This window comes from Aythya marila (genome assembly GCF_965140915.1).
Source record: "Aythya marila genome assembly, chromosome: 25".
NCBI lineage: Eukaryota > Metazoa > Chordata > Aves > Anseriformes > Anatidae > Aythya > Aythya marila.
The window spans coordinates 6,156,044-6,172,012 of NC_139066.1; the positions used below are offsets into that span (position 1 = coordinate 6,156,044).

Here is a 15,969-nt window from a genome sequence, read left to right on the forward strand (position 1 = left end):
TGAGGTTCTGCAGATTTAAACTGCTGAGATTCTACATCATGTTTCATAACACTTTGTTGTTTTCTTGTTGTGGTGGTGTTTTCTGTTGTTTTTCTTGGTTTTGGTTTGGTTTGGTTGTAAGAGCCCAAGCTCTTAAGGAAACAAGGAATCACTGGAGAATCTCAGCTTAAAAACCAAACATCCCAGTGGTTAGTCAAAAAATCTTTCCAAACCACACACCAAGGCACGTAACACCCAATGGCACTGACAGAACCATGGACACATTATTTTGCATAAAACAATCCATGCTTTTAAAACCAGCATTTGAATCTTGAGGTTGACAGTCCTCAGCTGCAAATAACCACCATGATACCACATTCCATGTAGCTGGAGGAGCTTAAAGGATAGGCTGGACCAAAACATTTTGGGGCCCAAGCTGGTTTGTATCAGGATCACTTCTGAAAGCAGCGCTCATGAGGCACCAGCCAGGGCCCTCCTGAGGAGCCAAGCTTCAGCCCAGCGCCGGGCTGAGCCTCAGCAGGACACGGTCTCCGGTCCTGCCACCGGTCAGCACCAATGCCTGAGGTTTCAACACTTTACAAAGAAGAACTGCTTTTATGGGGTGCAGGGGAAGATAAGGGGGGAGATTAGATGAGACAGAGAAGGTACTTGCAGTCACCTGCTTTTCTGCACACCCTTAGCGCAACAACAGCCTCTCAGACCGACTCCTGAGTGTCTCAAAGGAAAAATGACTCTGAGCTCAAAACAGGCACCCATGAAACCGCAGACTCGGTTGGGTGCCCTCAGGATCAGCATCTGTAGCTCGACGTGCGCAGCTGCTGGGCGCTGCCGCCACAAGTCAGAATTTCTGCAGTGATTACTTGTACTACAGTTTTCTGCAGCTGTAAAATCCCAAATGAGAACACGAAGCCACTTTGGGTTGGGGCTTGGTTTGTTTTAAATGAAAGCTGAAAATCTTGGTGGCATTACTCTTCCCACCGCTTGTTTGCTACAAAGGTCTGGGCTCCCCTATGCAACATACACATCTATTTCTGGCAGCCTGCAAGCAATCCACCCTCCTCCCCTCCACCCCAAACTAATAAAACTTAATACAAAGGTGAACTGAATTGCTCTGCATAAACTACAGCCAAACCTTTTGACCAGACCCAGTACCGTTCCAGGAACTTATTTGTACAGTGCCAGAGACATTACCACACGGGGCTTCAGAGCGCTAACGTTACGGTGCATTGCCATTCAGAAAGCGCTACCTCGAAGCACACGACCTCCGCGGCGTTAAGGAGGTCTGCTTCTTTACAGTTCCAGTACATAAATATATACTGTTGGGTTTTTTTTAAGCATTTCTTCTTATACGGGTTTTTGCCTTTTCTCAGCCTCTTGGCAGACCTCGCACCGGGCGGCTGAGACCCGCAGCAGGCGGGCCCGCGGTCGCCGCTTCCCGAGACTCCGCAGTCCCTCGGCGGCGAGGGACGAGCCCTGCCCGCGCCGCGCCCCGCCCGCGCCACCAGGGGGCGCCGCCGAGCCCCGCCCGGCCCCGCCCGGCCCCGCGGCCGCAGCCCCGCTCCGCGGTTTCTCCCCTCCCGCCCCGGCTGCCGGCACCACTGCGGGGCGCGTCGCCCTTCGCAGCCTCCGCCCCCGCCGTCAGCGTCGCGTCTCTTTTTCCCTCGCTCCCCTTTCCCCCGCGCCGCTGGGGCGCAGTGAAGCACCGTCTCGCCTGCCAGCCACCGCAGCTTTTAAGATAAAAGCCATTTTTAGCGAGTTTTTATAAAGCAAAAGGAATTTTTGCCAAAGGAATTGATTTTAAGACAGTATTAAAAACAAAACAAAACAAAAACACAAAACGGAAGGAGCTGTATGTTAACGTGTGCCTGTTTTACAAAATAAAACACTCCCGATGATGTGGCAGCAGCAGCACAGCCACAGACAGGCAGGGGCAGGGGCCGCAGCAGCCCTCACCCCTCAGCTCCCTGTGAGCTGGCTGCGCTGGCACCGGGCGCATCCCTCGGCTCCTGCCTCAGTGTCCCTCCAGGAAGACATCAGAGGCTTTGCGATGGTAGGAGAAGCACTGCTAGAGAGCCATGAAAAAGACAGAAAACTGAGGAAGCAATATCTCAAAGTGCTCAATATTTTAGATGTGCCACTCCTACCCCAAGGAAGCTGTGGTACCTTACACCTCAGCAAAATGAAATCAATGAACGCCGGCAGACAGATCTACCAGATTAAGAGAGAAAATATCTTGAAAAGTCTCCAAGTGGTCTGAGCAGGGTGCATGACATGGGAGGCGTCTCACCAGAAATACTCATCATCATAACAGCACTCTGCACTTATACAGAGCTCCACAGCCTCCCAGCACTGTACAAACATTAGCTCCTTAATCACTCATTAGGGACAATCCTATAGAGCAGGGCCATGCCTCATTGAGTAAAGTCATCCCCAACTCGCACAGCCCCTCTTGCTTCCTCCAGAGACAACTTTAAAGGCTCTCTCAGATTCCCATCACAAGTTCAGGGGAAGAATGGAAAAGTCTCTTCAAAATGAAAGGGAACAGTGGGGGCATTCCCCTGCCCGCACTCCCCTGTTTTTCCTGGTAAGGAGAGGCAGCAGTGAGCATCATCCCAGCCAGAGATCTGCTTCCATCAAAGCCTTGAATCAATAAAGTTTGGGAATTTGGGAACGCAACAGACAGCAGCCTTTAACAGGACACGCACCTGAGAACATAACCTCTTATTGCAAAACAGAGCTAAGAAGGGATGGAAAAAAGCCGCAGGAATTGTAAGTTTGTTCCTACAGGGCCAATTTATTCTTCTGGCCATAGCTAGATGGATTACCTGTTTTACCTGAGAAGCAGCAGCTCTCGGTCACTTATGTGTGTGACAGCAGCACCCCAGGGAGCCACGGTTGGCCAGGCTCACTGCTAGCACAGTCAGAGAGCCTGCTCCAGGGACCTTCCTGGCTAAACAGAAATAGGAGCGTGGCAGCAAGAAGGGGCACAGGAAAGGTGAAGGCAACCCAATGCAGGGAAGCCAACACAACCTGCAAAGAGGAAAAATCAGTTCACGCAATCCTAAAACATTCTGATTTTCCCACAAGGGATGTTCTAACTCAGAAATGAAAGCTGTTTGATACACCCGTTAGCTTAATCCACCTTCTTGGAAGTAATGATGTAAATCCTCATGAGACTGACTTCATATTCTTTTTTTAAAAAAATCATTGTGCTTTCTTTACAGTTCTGCAGCAGACAGGCTGCACACCTCACTGAGAGCCCACTGAGATAAATGTTACAGGGACTGGCGTGCCCAAGTCGCAGGACGTGGGGGTCCAGACTCAAACGAGGGCAATTTTAAGTTTCCTGACAATTTTCAGTTTTCCCAGGGCAGCCCAGCTCTTAGAAGAAGTCACAACTCCACACCTTTTTTCATGCTGCAGTTACTAGCTAACGATCAGACCAACCTTGTCTCTGATCAGTCTAAATGAATCAATACAGATGGCAAATACACCTAGTGCTTTGCACTGCACAAGGAAGCTTTGGTGCCAATCAGCCCTTATGGCCTCATCCCAAATAAATCCTTATCGCTCTGTGTTCTTGACTAATGACCAACGATTCACTAACAGAAGTAGGAGTAGACATGAAAGAGTACATTGAGCAGGAAGAGGTGGAAAAGAGAAACTGAAAGAGAAAGGATGAGGAGAGGGGAGTAAGAAAGCATTGTGGAAAGAACAAGGGAAGTGGAAGAGAAGGAAGAAATAAGCTCTGCGGGAACGGGGAGATTGAGAATCCAAATTTTGAGACCAAAACAGTCAATCCTTCAGTAGGGACCAAAGATAACCCCTAAGAAGACCAGAACCGTCTCAGCTCTGTAGGCTTCAATTTCAATAGCATATCACAAATTCATCACTCCTAAACCACCACTCACAAGCAGAAGCGAACATCACAGCACCTCTTTGCCCAGAAAACCCCCCCTCCATCTGGCATTCAATGCTTTGAATACACCCTTGGCCTCAGCATGCCAGCTCATGTCCACCTCCCAGCTGGGAGTGCTTCTACACGCTTGGGAAGAGGGAGCCCCAGTTCCCAAGTTCTAGAAAGTCCCCAAAAAAGGCTCTCCTGGCCAAGACAATTTAAAGGGGTCTAATCTTCAAAAGGTGGAGTGAGACAAAGTATGAGAAGACATAACCCCTCTGAAGTGCGAGGTTGAGCATCCGAGAAGAAATGGACCCCAAAGTTACAAGTTAACTTTGGAAAATGCTAGCCACTTGCCAAATTCTGCTCTTTCCCGTCACTGCTGTTTATCCAAAAGAGAACAACCAATTCCAACTTGCACCATGCATTTGTCTTCAGCAATACCAAACTAAATTTGGGATTGCTATAACATTTTACAGTCATTGATTATAGTCACCAGTCAACAAAAAAACGTCTCCAGCGTTATGAGATGGATGAAACAGAACAAGTCACGTTAAATTGCACTTACCTTTCCATCCTCTTCGCACAAGGACTTCAAAAAACATCAGTGACTTACCATCATCTAGGAAGTCTGATGGAAGTGAGACATCAGATGTCATGGAAGGGGCCAAACTCCAGCTTTGATTTTCATCAGAACTGTCTTGTCCAAAGCCAGCATCATGCTGATCCTCTCCTAGAAAGAAGAGAGCTTGATTTTAGTGAAGAGGACATTCCTAAATCCAAATTTTACTTCCTATGCTGATATGTGTTTCTTCCTGATTCTCACCTTCCACTGAGATTCTCTATGAAACCCTAAATCACTTTTCCAGGTATAAGGCCAGATTCATCATTTAGGGACAAGCAGCATATTCTTGCTGCAAGAACACTCATGCTGCATCTGTATGGATTTCACACTTGAAGGGCATACAAGGAGGAGGCTGGAAATACTAGGCTCTGGTAGTTTGGCCCCAAAACCTGTTCAACTCATTGCTCTTGTGCTCAGTACATGATCTCTGTGAAAAGGATCCATCTGTGAAAAGGAGCACTATACTACCAAATTCACTAGAATGAAGAATCTTCTTATACTGTAGGAAAAATCTTTGAGATCCTCAAATAAGAGGGTAGTAAGGGAAAAAAAAAATCCTGACTCCATGTAATTACAGAAACATACAAGTTGACAAAGCAATGTATCTGTGTGGAGGCAGGAGCAGTTACCTCCCCATAGGAGATGTTGGGCTCAATTTTACTGTGAACAGACATTTTGCTATGGATTTGTTACCAATACTGGATGTTATGCAGAAGGCACTTAGATAACTACAATGAAAGATGTTAACTTAAAACTTTCCTATAAGCAGAGCACATGTAGCCTACCCATAGAAGAAAATGCTACACAGCTCACACAAAGCAGAGTTGTCTTTCAAGCTTTTGCCTTTTTTCCTGAATACACACGCCCCAGACTGCTGATAACAGAGGTAAAGACAGCTGGCTACTCTTTCAACACACAACAAACAGCAAGAAAGGTGAGTTTTCAGCTGACGTTAATTGTGTTCAAACACTAAAAATTAAGTTCCAAACAAGTTTTATCTAAGCAAACAGAGGAACTGCACCCCATAGTTTAAATCAAGCACTGATGAAAGGGTATTGAAGGCCTGGAGCAGGAGATTACAACACTCTTCCTCCCACCAGCAAGAAACGCAGTGGAGACCCTATGAAGTCCTCTGCTAAAGAAAGGCGACATAGTATTTTGGAAGTTTTATTTTCAACATCACAGGTTGCAGCCTTCCCTTGCTTTCTCTGAGCACGGAGCTCTGAGACCCCTACGTCTGCATTCAAGGGCTGAACTCCAGTCCTTCACCAAAATGGACAATCTGGCTGTGAAGAGCATAATGCATACAAGATTGCCTGTCCACAGAACAGTTACTTAAAAAAACAGATCACCATGAGTGCCAGATATTATGATAGTCTTGCTGATATTACAAGCTCAAAGGTCCTAAAAGGATATAGAGAGAGATTTGAAAAAGATTTGGCTTTGTGATATTTACCAAAGGCCTGTGGGAGTCAGTGACATAAGAGAGGTGCCTCTGGCAGCTTGTCCTTTCAGACACTCTTAACTTCCCTAACAGGGTAAGAACCTCAGATGTAGCATGTCATTATCAAATCTTTTCCCAAGTCTATGTTTACTTGCTTCCAGCAGCCATCTCAGCATGCAGTGCAAAACATCTGATTCAGGAAAAAAAATAAATTCAGAAAACATTTTTTCTCCTTTTGGAAGGCGCATCATTCAGCATCTGCATTACCAACCTCTCAGGCCAAGGAGAAAGCTGCAGGCCCCCAGCCCAAAGGGCAAGCTTTAATTCCTGCTGCAGGATCAGAGGTAAGTGGAAGTAGTACTGAAGAGGGTCTTCCATCCACAGACTACTTTTAGGGAAGTCATGCAGGATAAGCAAAGCACGTTCCTCTATGCTAAAACAACGTGAAATTCACACATGCACCTCCACGAGGAAAAAACAATTAGCTATTAAAAAGCAGAGACTCAAATCCCTTGCTCCGCTGGCCAGACTCTGGCCACTGGAGCGCATCCGTGAGCGCACCACTGACTGCCTGACCTTGGAGAAGTCATTTCAGTGCTGTGCTCAGCTGTGTGTAAGAAGGGGATGTTTCTTCCTTGTTTTACTGTAGCACTTTGAGATCCTCAAATAAACAGGCTCTAAAAAGCCTATATAAAAAGCTGCTACCAAACAGCAACAGCTCGCTATCGTAGGAAAACAGCGATCATTCTAATGAGTAGCCTGCCTAAGTGCCGTGCTGCAGCGTTGCGGGCTTGACTGTCTGCAGTGATGTGAAGATGCCAGCATTAGAAGACAGCTTCCGCGAGCCCATTCAGCCCTGATACCTTAAAAGAACATTTTCTTTCAGACAAACTGCACAGTATTACACCAGGCTTTTCAAACAAACATCAAGGTAACAGGTGTTCCCTTATAACGAGATACAGGTGCAGCATTATTGCGATAACGAGCAAACTGTTTATGGTTTCCAAGTAGCAGGAGGCAGCATGGCACGGTGCAGCCATCTCGCTGGGGAGGAACAGCTCATGCATCGATGCATGGATGCAGTAAGCCATTTGGAACAGGAACAAGGACCCAATCAGGAAGGTTACGTGCAAGAGTAAGTCACTGGTGTTAACAGCAGGAGTAGCTGTCACGCACATAAACCACGTGAAAGATTCAAGCCACAGGTCTCTGTTTCGGCAGACCACTTCCCAGGCATGAAATACCATACAGGAGGGTTGTCACCACAGCTGTGCTCTTTCTTTTGGGGGTTGGACATGATGATCTCTCGAAGTCCCTTCCAGCCCCTAAAATTCTGTGATTCTTGCAACAGGTTTGCTCCCCGCCCAGAGGACTAGAAACCAGGCTCTCACAACTTTATGCAGGCTACAGAAACCCACTCCAATATGCACAGGCTGCAGTGTGTGCATACATGTATTGTGCCAAGCGCAGCAGGTCTCCGACTTGTGAGCTGCTGCAACACAAATCAGCACAAAGGTGGCTGGTTTGGTTGGTATTAGGAATATTTTCAAACTGCTTAGAGTTACAATGACAAGGATCAACAAAAACTCTGCACACGTAGCTACTTAATGCAAATCCAAATGGAAGGGAATGAGGATTTGTTTTACAAACTTTTGTGCTTTAATCCACTTTTCCATAAAGTTTATGGAGCAGCAACAGCTACTTGAGTCCAAGCAGAAAAAATAACCAACAACTTGTCAGGGGCCAAGCTATTGTTCTGAATGAAGAAAAAACTCATTAGCTTTTAATGAAAACACAGGGAATAAAAACCAAATAGCAAAGAACTCCAGCAAATAATTACCCTGCACCTGACGCAAAGCTGCTCTATCTTCCTACTCAAATCCTTAGGAAAATTCCCCAACTTATCGCTCTTTGGAGCATGAACGAATGCAAGACTGACTCCAAGGGTAACAGCAAGAGGTTTCTTGGGCTTACACCTCACCCAGGGGCTCCCCTGGCACTGTTTGGCTACCCCTGAGTGTGCTAAATACCCTTTCTTGCTTTGTGATGGTGTTGGCACAGGGAAGGGAGGGGCGGGGGGGACTTGTGCCATCTTCTCATTGTCTGACATTTTCTGTGGGAGCAGTATCTCGCACAGCAGCACAGAGAGGCTTGAAGGCACCACATGTAATTAACGCAGATGCAGTGCTTTACATACATTGAGGCAAACTGCCGAGGGACAGCGTGCATCCCCGGCACCGTGCGTGTCCCCAGCAGCAGAGGCGGTGGCTCTTTGGACTGCGGCGCCAGGCAGGTGGCACGGCCGCGAGGTGTGGGCCTGGCCTCAGGCTGCCACGCAGTTGAGGCCGCCTCGCCGGCGCCAGGCCCAGCGCAGGGAAGGGCTCACCATGTGGCTGAGGGCAAGGCAAAAAATGACCGCAAAGAGAACGTGAAGAACTCGGTGAAGCATTAGCAGGACTCCGAGGGAGCAGCACAAGCAGGGCCTACAGGAGAACGAGCCACCACCACCAGGAATGGCGCCAAGGCGGCCGTCTCAGGGGACAGCCTGAGCCCACCAGAGGCAGCTGGGCTCGCTTTGGAGCTCGCGGTGCTGGAGTGTGAGAAGAGCAGCCCTGCACCTCCACCAGAGCACGGGCAGGATCTGGCAGAGGACAGGTCTTAGGACAAACGCTAAGAAAACCTCCGTTTGGGTTCCATTTTGCAACTGGTCTGTTGTACAGGGTCAGAAAATGGCTCTGTGCCTTTCTCCCCTTCTATAAAATGAGGGGAGAGCTATCACTCTTTTTGTAGACTAAAACCTCCTGCGACCTCAAAAATCAAACTCTTCAAGAACTTCTGTCCACACAAAAATGTATATAAAAAAAGTCCTTTCTTTAAGCTGCAATTTGGCCCTCATAATTAAAAAAAAAAAAAGTGAATTAACGCATCATGGCACACACAGGAAGAGAACCAATTTAAATAGGTGAAAGGGCTGCTTTGTAGTGGGGAAAAAAAAAATCATCTCCAGTAGCTTGTTAAGGGAACTGCAATTAAGCTTACTTTGCATTCAGTGAAGGTCTTTATCTAGGTACCTCGAGTTTCATTAAGCATCTTTTTAGAGCACAGGAAAAATCAATACCAAGCGAGTTCCATTTACACTTTTATGATAAGCTAGTTCATGCCAACACGGAAGTAAAATCCCCAACTCCAGTTAATATTCAAGGAAACGAAGTTCCTGCTTTAACGTAATGACTGTTTAGGATCATGCTACAAATAAAGGTCTCTGATCAAAATCCCATCTGCCTTCATGCTCAACAGTGTTAATATCTCTAGATTTTCAGGGACTAATTTAGCAGTAATGCATTTCCCAAAGCAGAGCTGTAAAAGTATTATCAATACTATGGCTTAATATCCCTTACGACAATCACTTGCTGAAATTACGGAGAATCACATGGAAACACATCAACAGAGACGCACCCACACAGTAAGTACCACTCACATGTAAATATATTACAGCTTAGCTTTTGTAGTTAAAGCTCTGTCAACACTGCTATTATAAATTATATACCTTTTTAAACGCATTTATGTGCTAGAAAACATAAGATGTTTCTTTTTGAATGCCTTAAAGGCTTCATTGGCTGCTAAGCACCCGCAGGGATTTGTGTGGTTTGCCCCTCCCGTTAACGTACGAATAGCTGCGGTTTCGGTGCCTGCAGATTTTCGGCACCTTCCCCCAGTCCCAGCTCCTCTCCAGAGCCCGGCCCCGTTACCGGGCCCTGAGAGCCCCCAGCCTCCCACCGCGCATCCATGTGGTGCGCGCACACGGCCTCCCCCTCCCTGACCGTGCCCACACCGGCAGCACGATTCACGAACTACGGACAAATTACCACCTACAGGTCTCGAAGTGTTCGTCCTGCTTAACAAGTATTTTCTTGGTGGGGGAGACCACGCACAGACAGAAAATAACCCCGCACCCAGGGGTTACCACGGGGTACCCAAGGCCCCGGCGCGCGCGGAACCCCCGGGTGCCCCCGGGCCGGGTTGGGGCCGGGGGGAGCTGCAGTGGCGCGGAGCTGCCGGCAGGGGGGGCTGCAGCGCGCAGCACCCGCACCCGCCGGGGGCACGGGGCGAGGGGGGGAGCAGGGGGGGGGGGGGGGGCGGGGGGGGGGTTGTTGCTGTGACAAAATGACCTGGAAGTTATCGAGTCACACGCAGAGATTCAGATCAAAGCCTACCCGCACCGCATTATGGGTTTACTGTAAGACAGTACCGGTACTGGACACAAATCACGCCGGTGTACCCAAACCGCCACCCCCTGCGTGGCATTCAAAAAGTTTGTGACTTGCGGGCCTTGCGTGGAAGCACGCTGCAGCGGGTCTCCCGGGTACGGCCACAAGGCTCTTTCTTAGAGATCTGATCAATCTGGGGGCCTAGAGATCCCCCTCGAACCTAGGGAGCCAGAGAAGCTGCTGAGCTCACACGGCGACTTTCCCATTCCTCCTTATCTTCTGCTTCCCCGCCAGCCCCTCGTGTCGCTCCTCAGCTGAGCTCTCCTCCAGTTTTCTCTTCCCTTCCTTTTCTCCATGTATGTTTGCCCTCTCCCTCCCTCCCCCTGTAACATCCTCCCTCCAGCTCCTCTCCCCAGCCTTTGGCACCCTTTCAGTAAAGGCGCTGCACATTCTGCCTCTTAAGTGGGCAGCAGCAACACGGAGCAGCTGCCTGACAGGGGGAGCACAGCACTGCAGCCTGGCTAGGAGTAAGCCTGAAACCCAGAGCAGCAGCAGATTCCCACGGGATGTAAACAAGTAAACAAGATTTATTCTGTCTTTTATGACCCGGTAACACATCAGTGAAATACAAAGCCCATCCAACGTGAGCAAAACAAGCTAAAGCTACCAACAATTTGTATTTCTGCCCAGTAATAAATTATTCCTTGTTACCCTCTTTGAAGAGGCAAAATCTTCATTTAAAGGAGGGGGACACTGAGGCACAGGAAGATCACCAATCTGCGCTTTAGTTCATCTCCTGAGCTACCAGCTCTGCTAGGAACACAGCAAAACAGCGTCTGAGAAGTGGCACCCGACACTTCTGCAGTGCAATAATTCACAAAACAGTTCTGCAAACACAACTTAGGATCTAAAAAGATGTCTACATCGTTAGTACCAATGAGGAGAGGAGACCAAGTATTTTTGAGGAATGTCCGTTGCAGTGTCAGTAGGTTCAGTGTATTTTCTCAGCCAAAATCCTACCAAGTGAACAAGCAGCAGAACTAACCCACAAGGGAGCTGGAGTTTAGCAAGTATATTCCAATGACAAGACACAAGGAGGCTGTCTTGCCCGTATCTACGGCAGTACTCACTCTTAAGGAAATAAAAGCACAGACAGTGAATGCAAAGACAAGAGCCCAGAGCATATACCAGAATGACAAACTCTCTAGGGACTGGAAGAGATGCCCATCAGGCATTTTCTGATAATGCAGAGGGTGATTTTACAGTTGTGTCTCAGGATGGAGTCTTACTAACGGGCAGAATTACTGCTTTGTGGATTATATCGACGGGGTCACTGCTCTACAAACCAAAGCTGCACAAAAGTCATGGTGGGGGCTGGGGACGGGGGAATGACTCAAAACTCCTGATTCAAACAAGCTGGAGGCTCGGGAGAGCCAGGAGTTGGGACCCAGCGCTGCACTCCAGCCCCGCTCCCCAGGGAAGGCTCTGGAAGCAGGGGGCACTGATTTCCCACTCCCCAGTGGAGCTCAGAAGTATACAAGGCGCTCCTCTTGCTAAGGGCTCCAAACCATCATAGTGGGCAAACCAGGCAAAAAAGGATGCAAGTTTTCTGTTTTTTTGCGGAGCAACTGGGTCTATTACCCATTATGGGGAGGCTGCAGTAATGGTATACGTGAACACTCCCATACATTATCCCCGACAGTGGGGGGGTAGGGGGGAGGGCAATTTCTTGAACATTCTCCTATTCTGCATGAACACAAAGCAACGCCTGAGCTGCATTTTCATCTAAGCACATTACAATAACCCCTGAGGTTTCTTTATAAAGGAAAGATGTAGCACATTCGTATTACACAAACAAGTTCAGTAAACACAGAGGTTTCATTTGAGAAGGCTCTCCATCTCTAAAGCTGCGCATCAGGCAATTTAGGCAACCTAATAATTAGGGTATTTTATTAACTGACCAAAGTGAGAGCAATAGAACTTGTTAATATTTAACTTATTGGGGCTCCCCAAACTGCTGTATATCTAGCTTCTTCACTGACGTTTTTATACTTTCCTCTTTATGGTGCATTGCTTCATCCTTGAGTCCAGAATGCTCTGAACTTCCCTCCCCAGGGAGGGAAGCATCAGACACTGCTAAATGTGAGTGCACAAGGAGGGCAAGCCCTGCCCCAAGGTGTGACAATTCAGATGGGTTTCAAAAGACTACAGGCAATTCCATAACTCACCGCTTCTTGCTTAATCAACTAGCACTCTCCAAGAAGTACCTAGTAATGAAAACCTGGAACCTTTCCTGAAGTTTGAAAGTTTTAAATTAATGTGCTGGTTTAAAAAGAAGTTCAAAAGCCTTCCTTATTAACCTAATTCTTCTCAACAGAAATCAGGAAACTTTTGATGCTGACTGCAGAATAACCCAATCCAACTGCTAGTTCCTGCTACATATTCTTTCAATCCTCTTATAAATTCTGCAAGGTCTTCATTTGCTGGCTTTGAGGGAAGACTGAAAAACTGGGTTTATTGTTTTCAGTCAGGTGACATATTTGGTTTTGGAGACTTTTCTCTTGTTCTCCCCTCATTTCATGCAATGAGTATACCAAAAAGAAACAAAGTACCTAACATTTTCAAGAAATGAGGGGAAAGTCTTTTTATTTCTTTGTGATACAGCGCTTCAGTCACGGGTAACCATCTCCCCCTTAATTACTGTGCACTGACAACCATTTTTCTGATAAATACAGAAACACATTCACAGGTGCTCATGGAAGCAGGCTGGGTCAGGAGACAGTGTCAGCCCCATGCTGGGCATGGGCTGGCACACACCAACGCACGCCGTCAGGTTTTCTCCTCACCAGCAGAGGCGTGCCGCGTGGCCTGGGCAGACCTCCACCTGGACGCCCAGGTCGACAAAGCTTTGTAACGAATCGGGGCTTGGTTTCCTTTTGAACACCTGAAATGCACTTGAAATGCAATACCAACAGGTACAAAGTCACACATCTCTTGATCTTTTCTACGTATAGGTGTGAATAAAAACGTACATATACCTCCATACAGCCCTTCCCAGAGCACAGATGCTTGCCTCCCACCTACGCCGCTAGAATCATTCCTTGCCTCCAAAATTTGTGCACAACACTTTAGGTAGCAGAATAATTTATAAGTCCATGTAAAAGCAAAGCTGTGCAGCTGCTCAGTCTGTAAAACAGAAGAGACATTTGTGCAAAAAGTACTGTCTCTCTACACAAAATGGTTTGCCCAGAATATAATAAATACGCAGAGGCAAAGAACTGCATGCTCAGAGACGCAGGAAGCAAAGCTTCGGTGCTGATAAAGGGAGCTGTCAGAAGTGTTGATATTAAAGCTTTTCTTTTTTTCTTTAAAAAAAAAAAAAAAAAAAGTTAAAGAACATGTGCCTTTGTGTATGTTTTATTTTTCATTAATTAACTCTGTTCCACACACCAACCAAACACATCTCGGACTTCAGAATGCATTCTAACAAAAGTTTTTTTGTTTTCTTTTTGTCTCTATGTGTTATGACATTTCAAGGGCTGTAGCTGGCACTCATGTTTATAAAGCAGGGGAATTCCACGCATGGCGATAGAATAGATACTTTAACAATATGTTACAAATATTGTCAATTTGATATTTTTTCCCTTGCGTTTTCAAACACATCATAAATCTAGACTGGGTTTCTGTGCATGAACCCTGCTTACCACTGAGCTGGAGACTCTTGGCATGAACGTAAAGAGGGTTTTTTATAAATAAAACTTAGTAAAATCACTGTGCACTCCATTAATTCAGGAACACTCTGCCTCAGCTTCAAAGGAGATCTTTACAGTGTAGATGGTGTTTTTGCTGCTTTAATGATTTGCTACTTGTTCTTGTCATAACTACATGAACCAAATATGCAATACCAGGGAGCAGTGGTTAGGGAAATGCTCAGTTCCATCTCCCATCCAGCTCCGCTTCAGTTCAATTCAATAGATTTGAGGTTGTATATAGAAAAGCTACTTCATAAATCTAATACTTGAGGCCACTGTATAATGCCAGTTAATGAAAGAAAACTGCATGTGTGCCTTGGGTATGCATATCTCATGCACTGCTGTGACATCCAGCCCGTGGAACAACTGGCGGCCCATGAAACACCGCGCATCAGAGCCAAAGTAAGTAGGGCCAACAGAGGTAAGGTGATACCTACTTCATCTCAGTAGTATATACTACGAGGTAAGTGGCATAACTTACAGTTACTTAAGCCTTTTACGGAACATGAAGACTCCCGATTTTTAAGTCATGTTTTGCCCCAGCATGTCCCGTTTATATTTACTCCTCCCTGCTTCAGAGAGGAGACATTTTGAGGCTGAAGGCACAGAGCTGAGAGAATCAGGAGATCTGGACCCAAGTCCTGGATGTACCTGGAGATGCTCTAATACCTTTGGCACATTTCTTGAGCCCCAGTTTTCCAAAACTTAAATGGAACAATCCTCACTCTCACATTTCAACTATTTGTGAATACTTTTCTGAATACATGTGTTCCTTAAGCATCTACACAGAACTTCAGACATTTTAAAAGCATTTGGGATAAATTTTTGATTGGAAAAAAAAAAAGTGTCACCATAAGCTCAATGAAAATAAATTCTTTGTCAGCCCCAGGCTGGAACCCTCAGCTGGGAGGGCAGAGACACATTTTCTGTTTCCATAAGCCCATGCCTTCAAGCAGAGTATTAAGGAGTGAATTTAGCTCCTAAGGATCTCAAACACTGTATAGACAATGATTTAAACCAATTCACTGCTACCAAGAGACATACTGTCTTTTAATACTTGTCAATCTTTGCACACCTTCTTGTTTTAGGAACAGAGCAGCTGAAACAATAGTGACAATGAAGTTATTCAGTGCAAAGTCCCACTGCAGCAAAGTCAAGCTTCCAGCCCCAACAGAGTTCCCTTATTTAGCTAACACAAACACCTTTCTTCTCCAGTCCTTCCTTGTGCGGTACTCCCCCATCCCTCCCCTTCTCTCCCCAGCTAATCATCTACACTTCCCTCCAGCTTCCCCCTCCCCGTTTAGTCCTGAAGTCACTTGCAGTACCTCAGACCGGCCTGTTGTTGTTCCCTCAGACCATTCATTTCTGCTAAACCAAAGCTGTTGCAGAACATCTCCCCTGCACTGAATTCTGAGAAGAGCCATGAACAGCAGAAAGCAACTTTGGGGAGGGGTACAACAGACCAGGTCCTATGCAGATTTTCTTTGCCAGCTTTCCTTGGTTCTCTTTCCACAAAGGAGAGGTTGCTGCAAGACAGCAAGGGCACGAGTAAAATACATGGAGTTTATACAGTGCTTCACATAAGCAGCCAGCCCTCCTCCAAAAGGCAACACGTGTCACCCTTGTGCTCTGTTCAAAAAGCACCTAAGGAACAAGGCAAAAGTAACTTGCAGCTACACGCTACAGCCAACAGCATCACTTGGGGAGGATGAGTTAGGCAAGGCAACTTGTCCTACAGATCTCACATGCTGTCAGCTACATCCCCCTGAAACGGAACGGCTATACCCAACCCACCCTCGAGGCCTGCACTACTGCTTCACGTCTCCCAGCAAGCAGAAGTTTATATCAAAACTGACTATTAATTTTGGAAAGCTAGAATCATTGAGGTTTTGGTCGTAATACTTTCCAGAAGGAGCCCAGCATGGCCCTGAACTTAAGAAATTTTAACTATTTTTACCAGATATGGTCACAAGTTTTGCTTACCCCCTTTAGCAATACTGTTTAATAGATGCTGAAGTGCCTTCCCAGGAAAACACCAAATG

General features: G+C 46.7%; 1 protein-coding gene across 2 annotated transcripts in view; it reads right to left on the reverse strand.

The window, feature by feature from the left end:
* Window positions 1-15,969, reverse strand: part of SKAP1 (src kinase associated phosphoprotein 1) — a 142,638-nt gene that overhangs the window by 107,744 nt on the left and 18,925 nt on the right. For both annotated transcript variants that reach the window (XM_082779298.1, XM_082779299.1), the window contains exon 4: window positions 4,515-4,631. In XM_082779298.1, coding sequence (XP_082635424.1) covers window positions 4,515-4,631 — 117 coding nt within the window. The remainder of the gene's footprint in view (window positions 1-4,514; window positions 4,632-15,969) is intronic.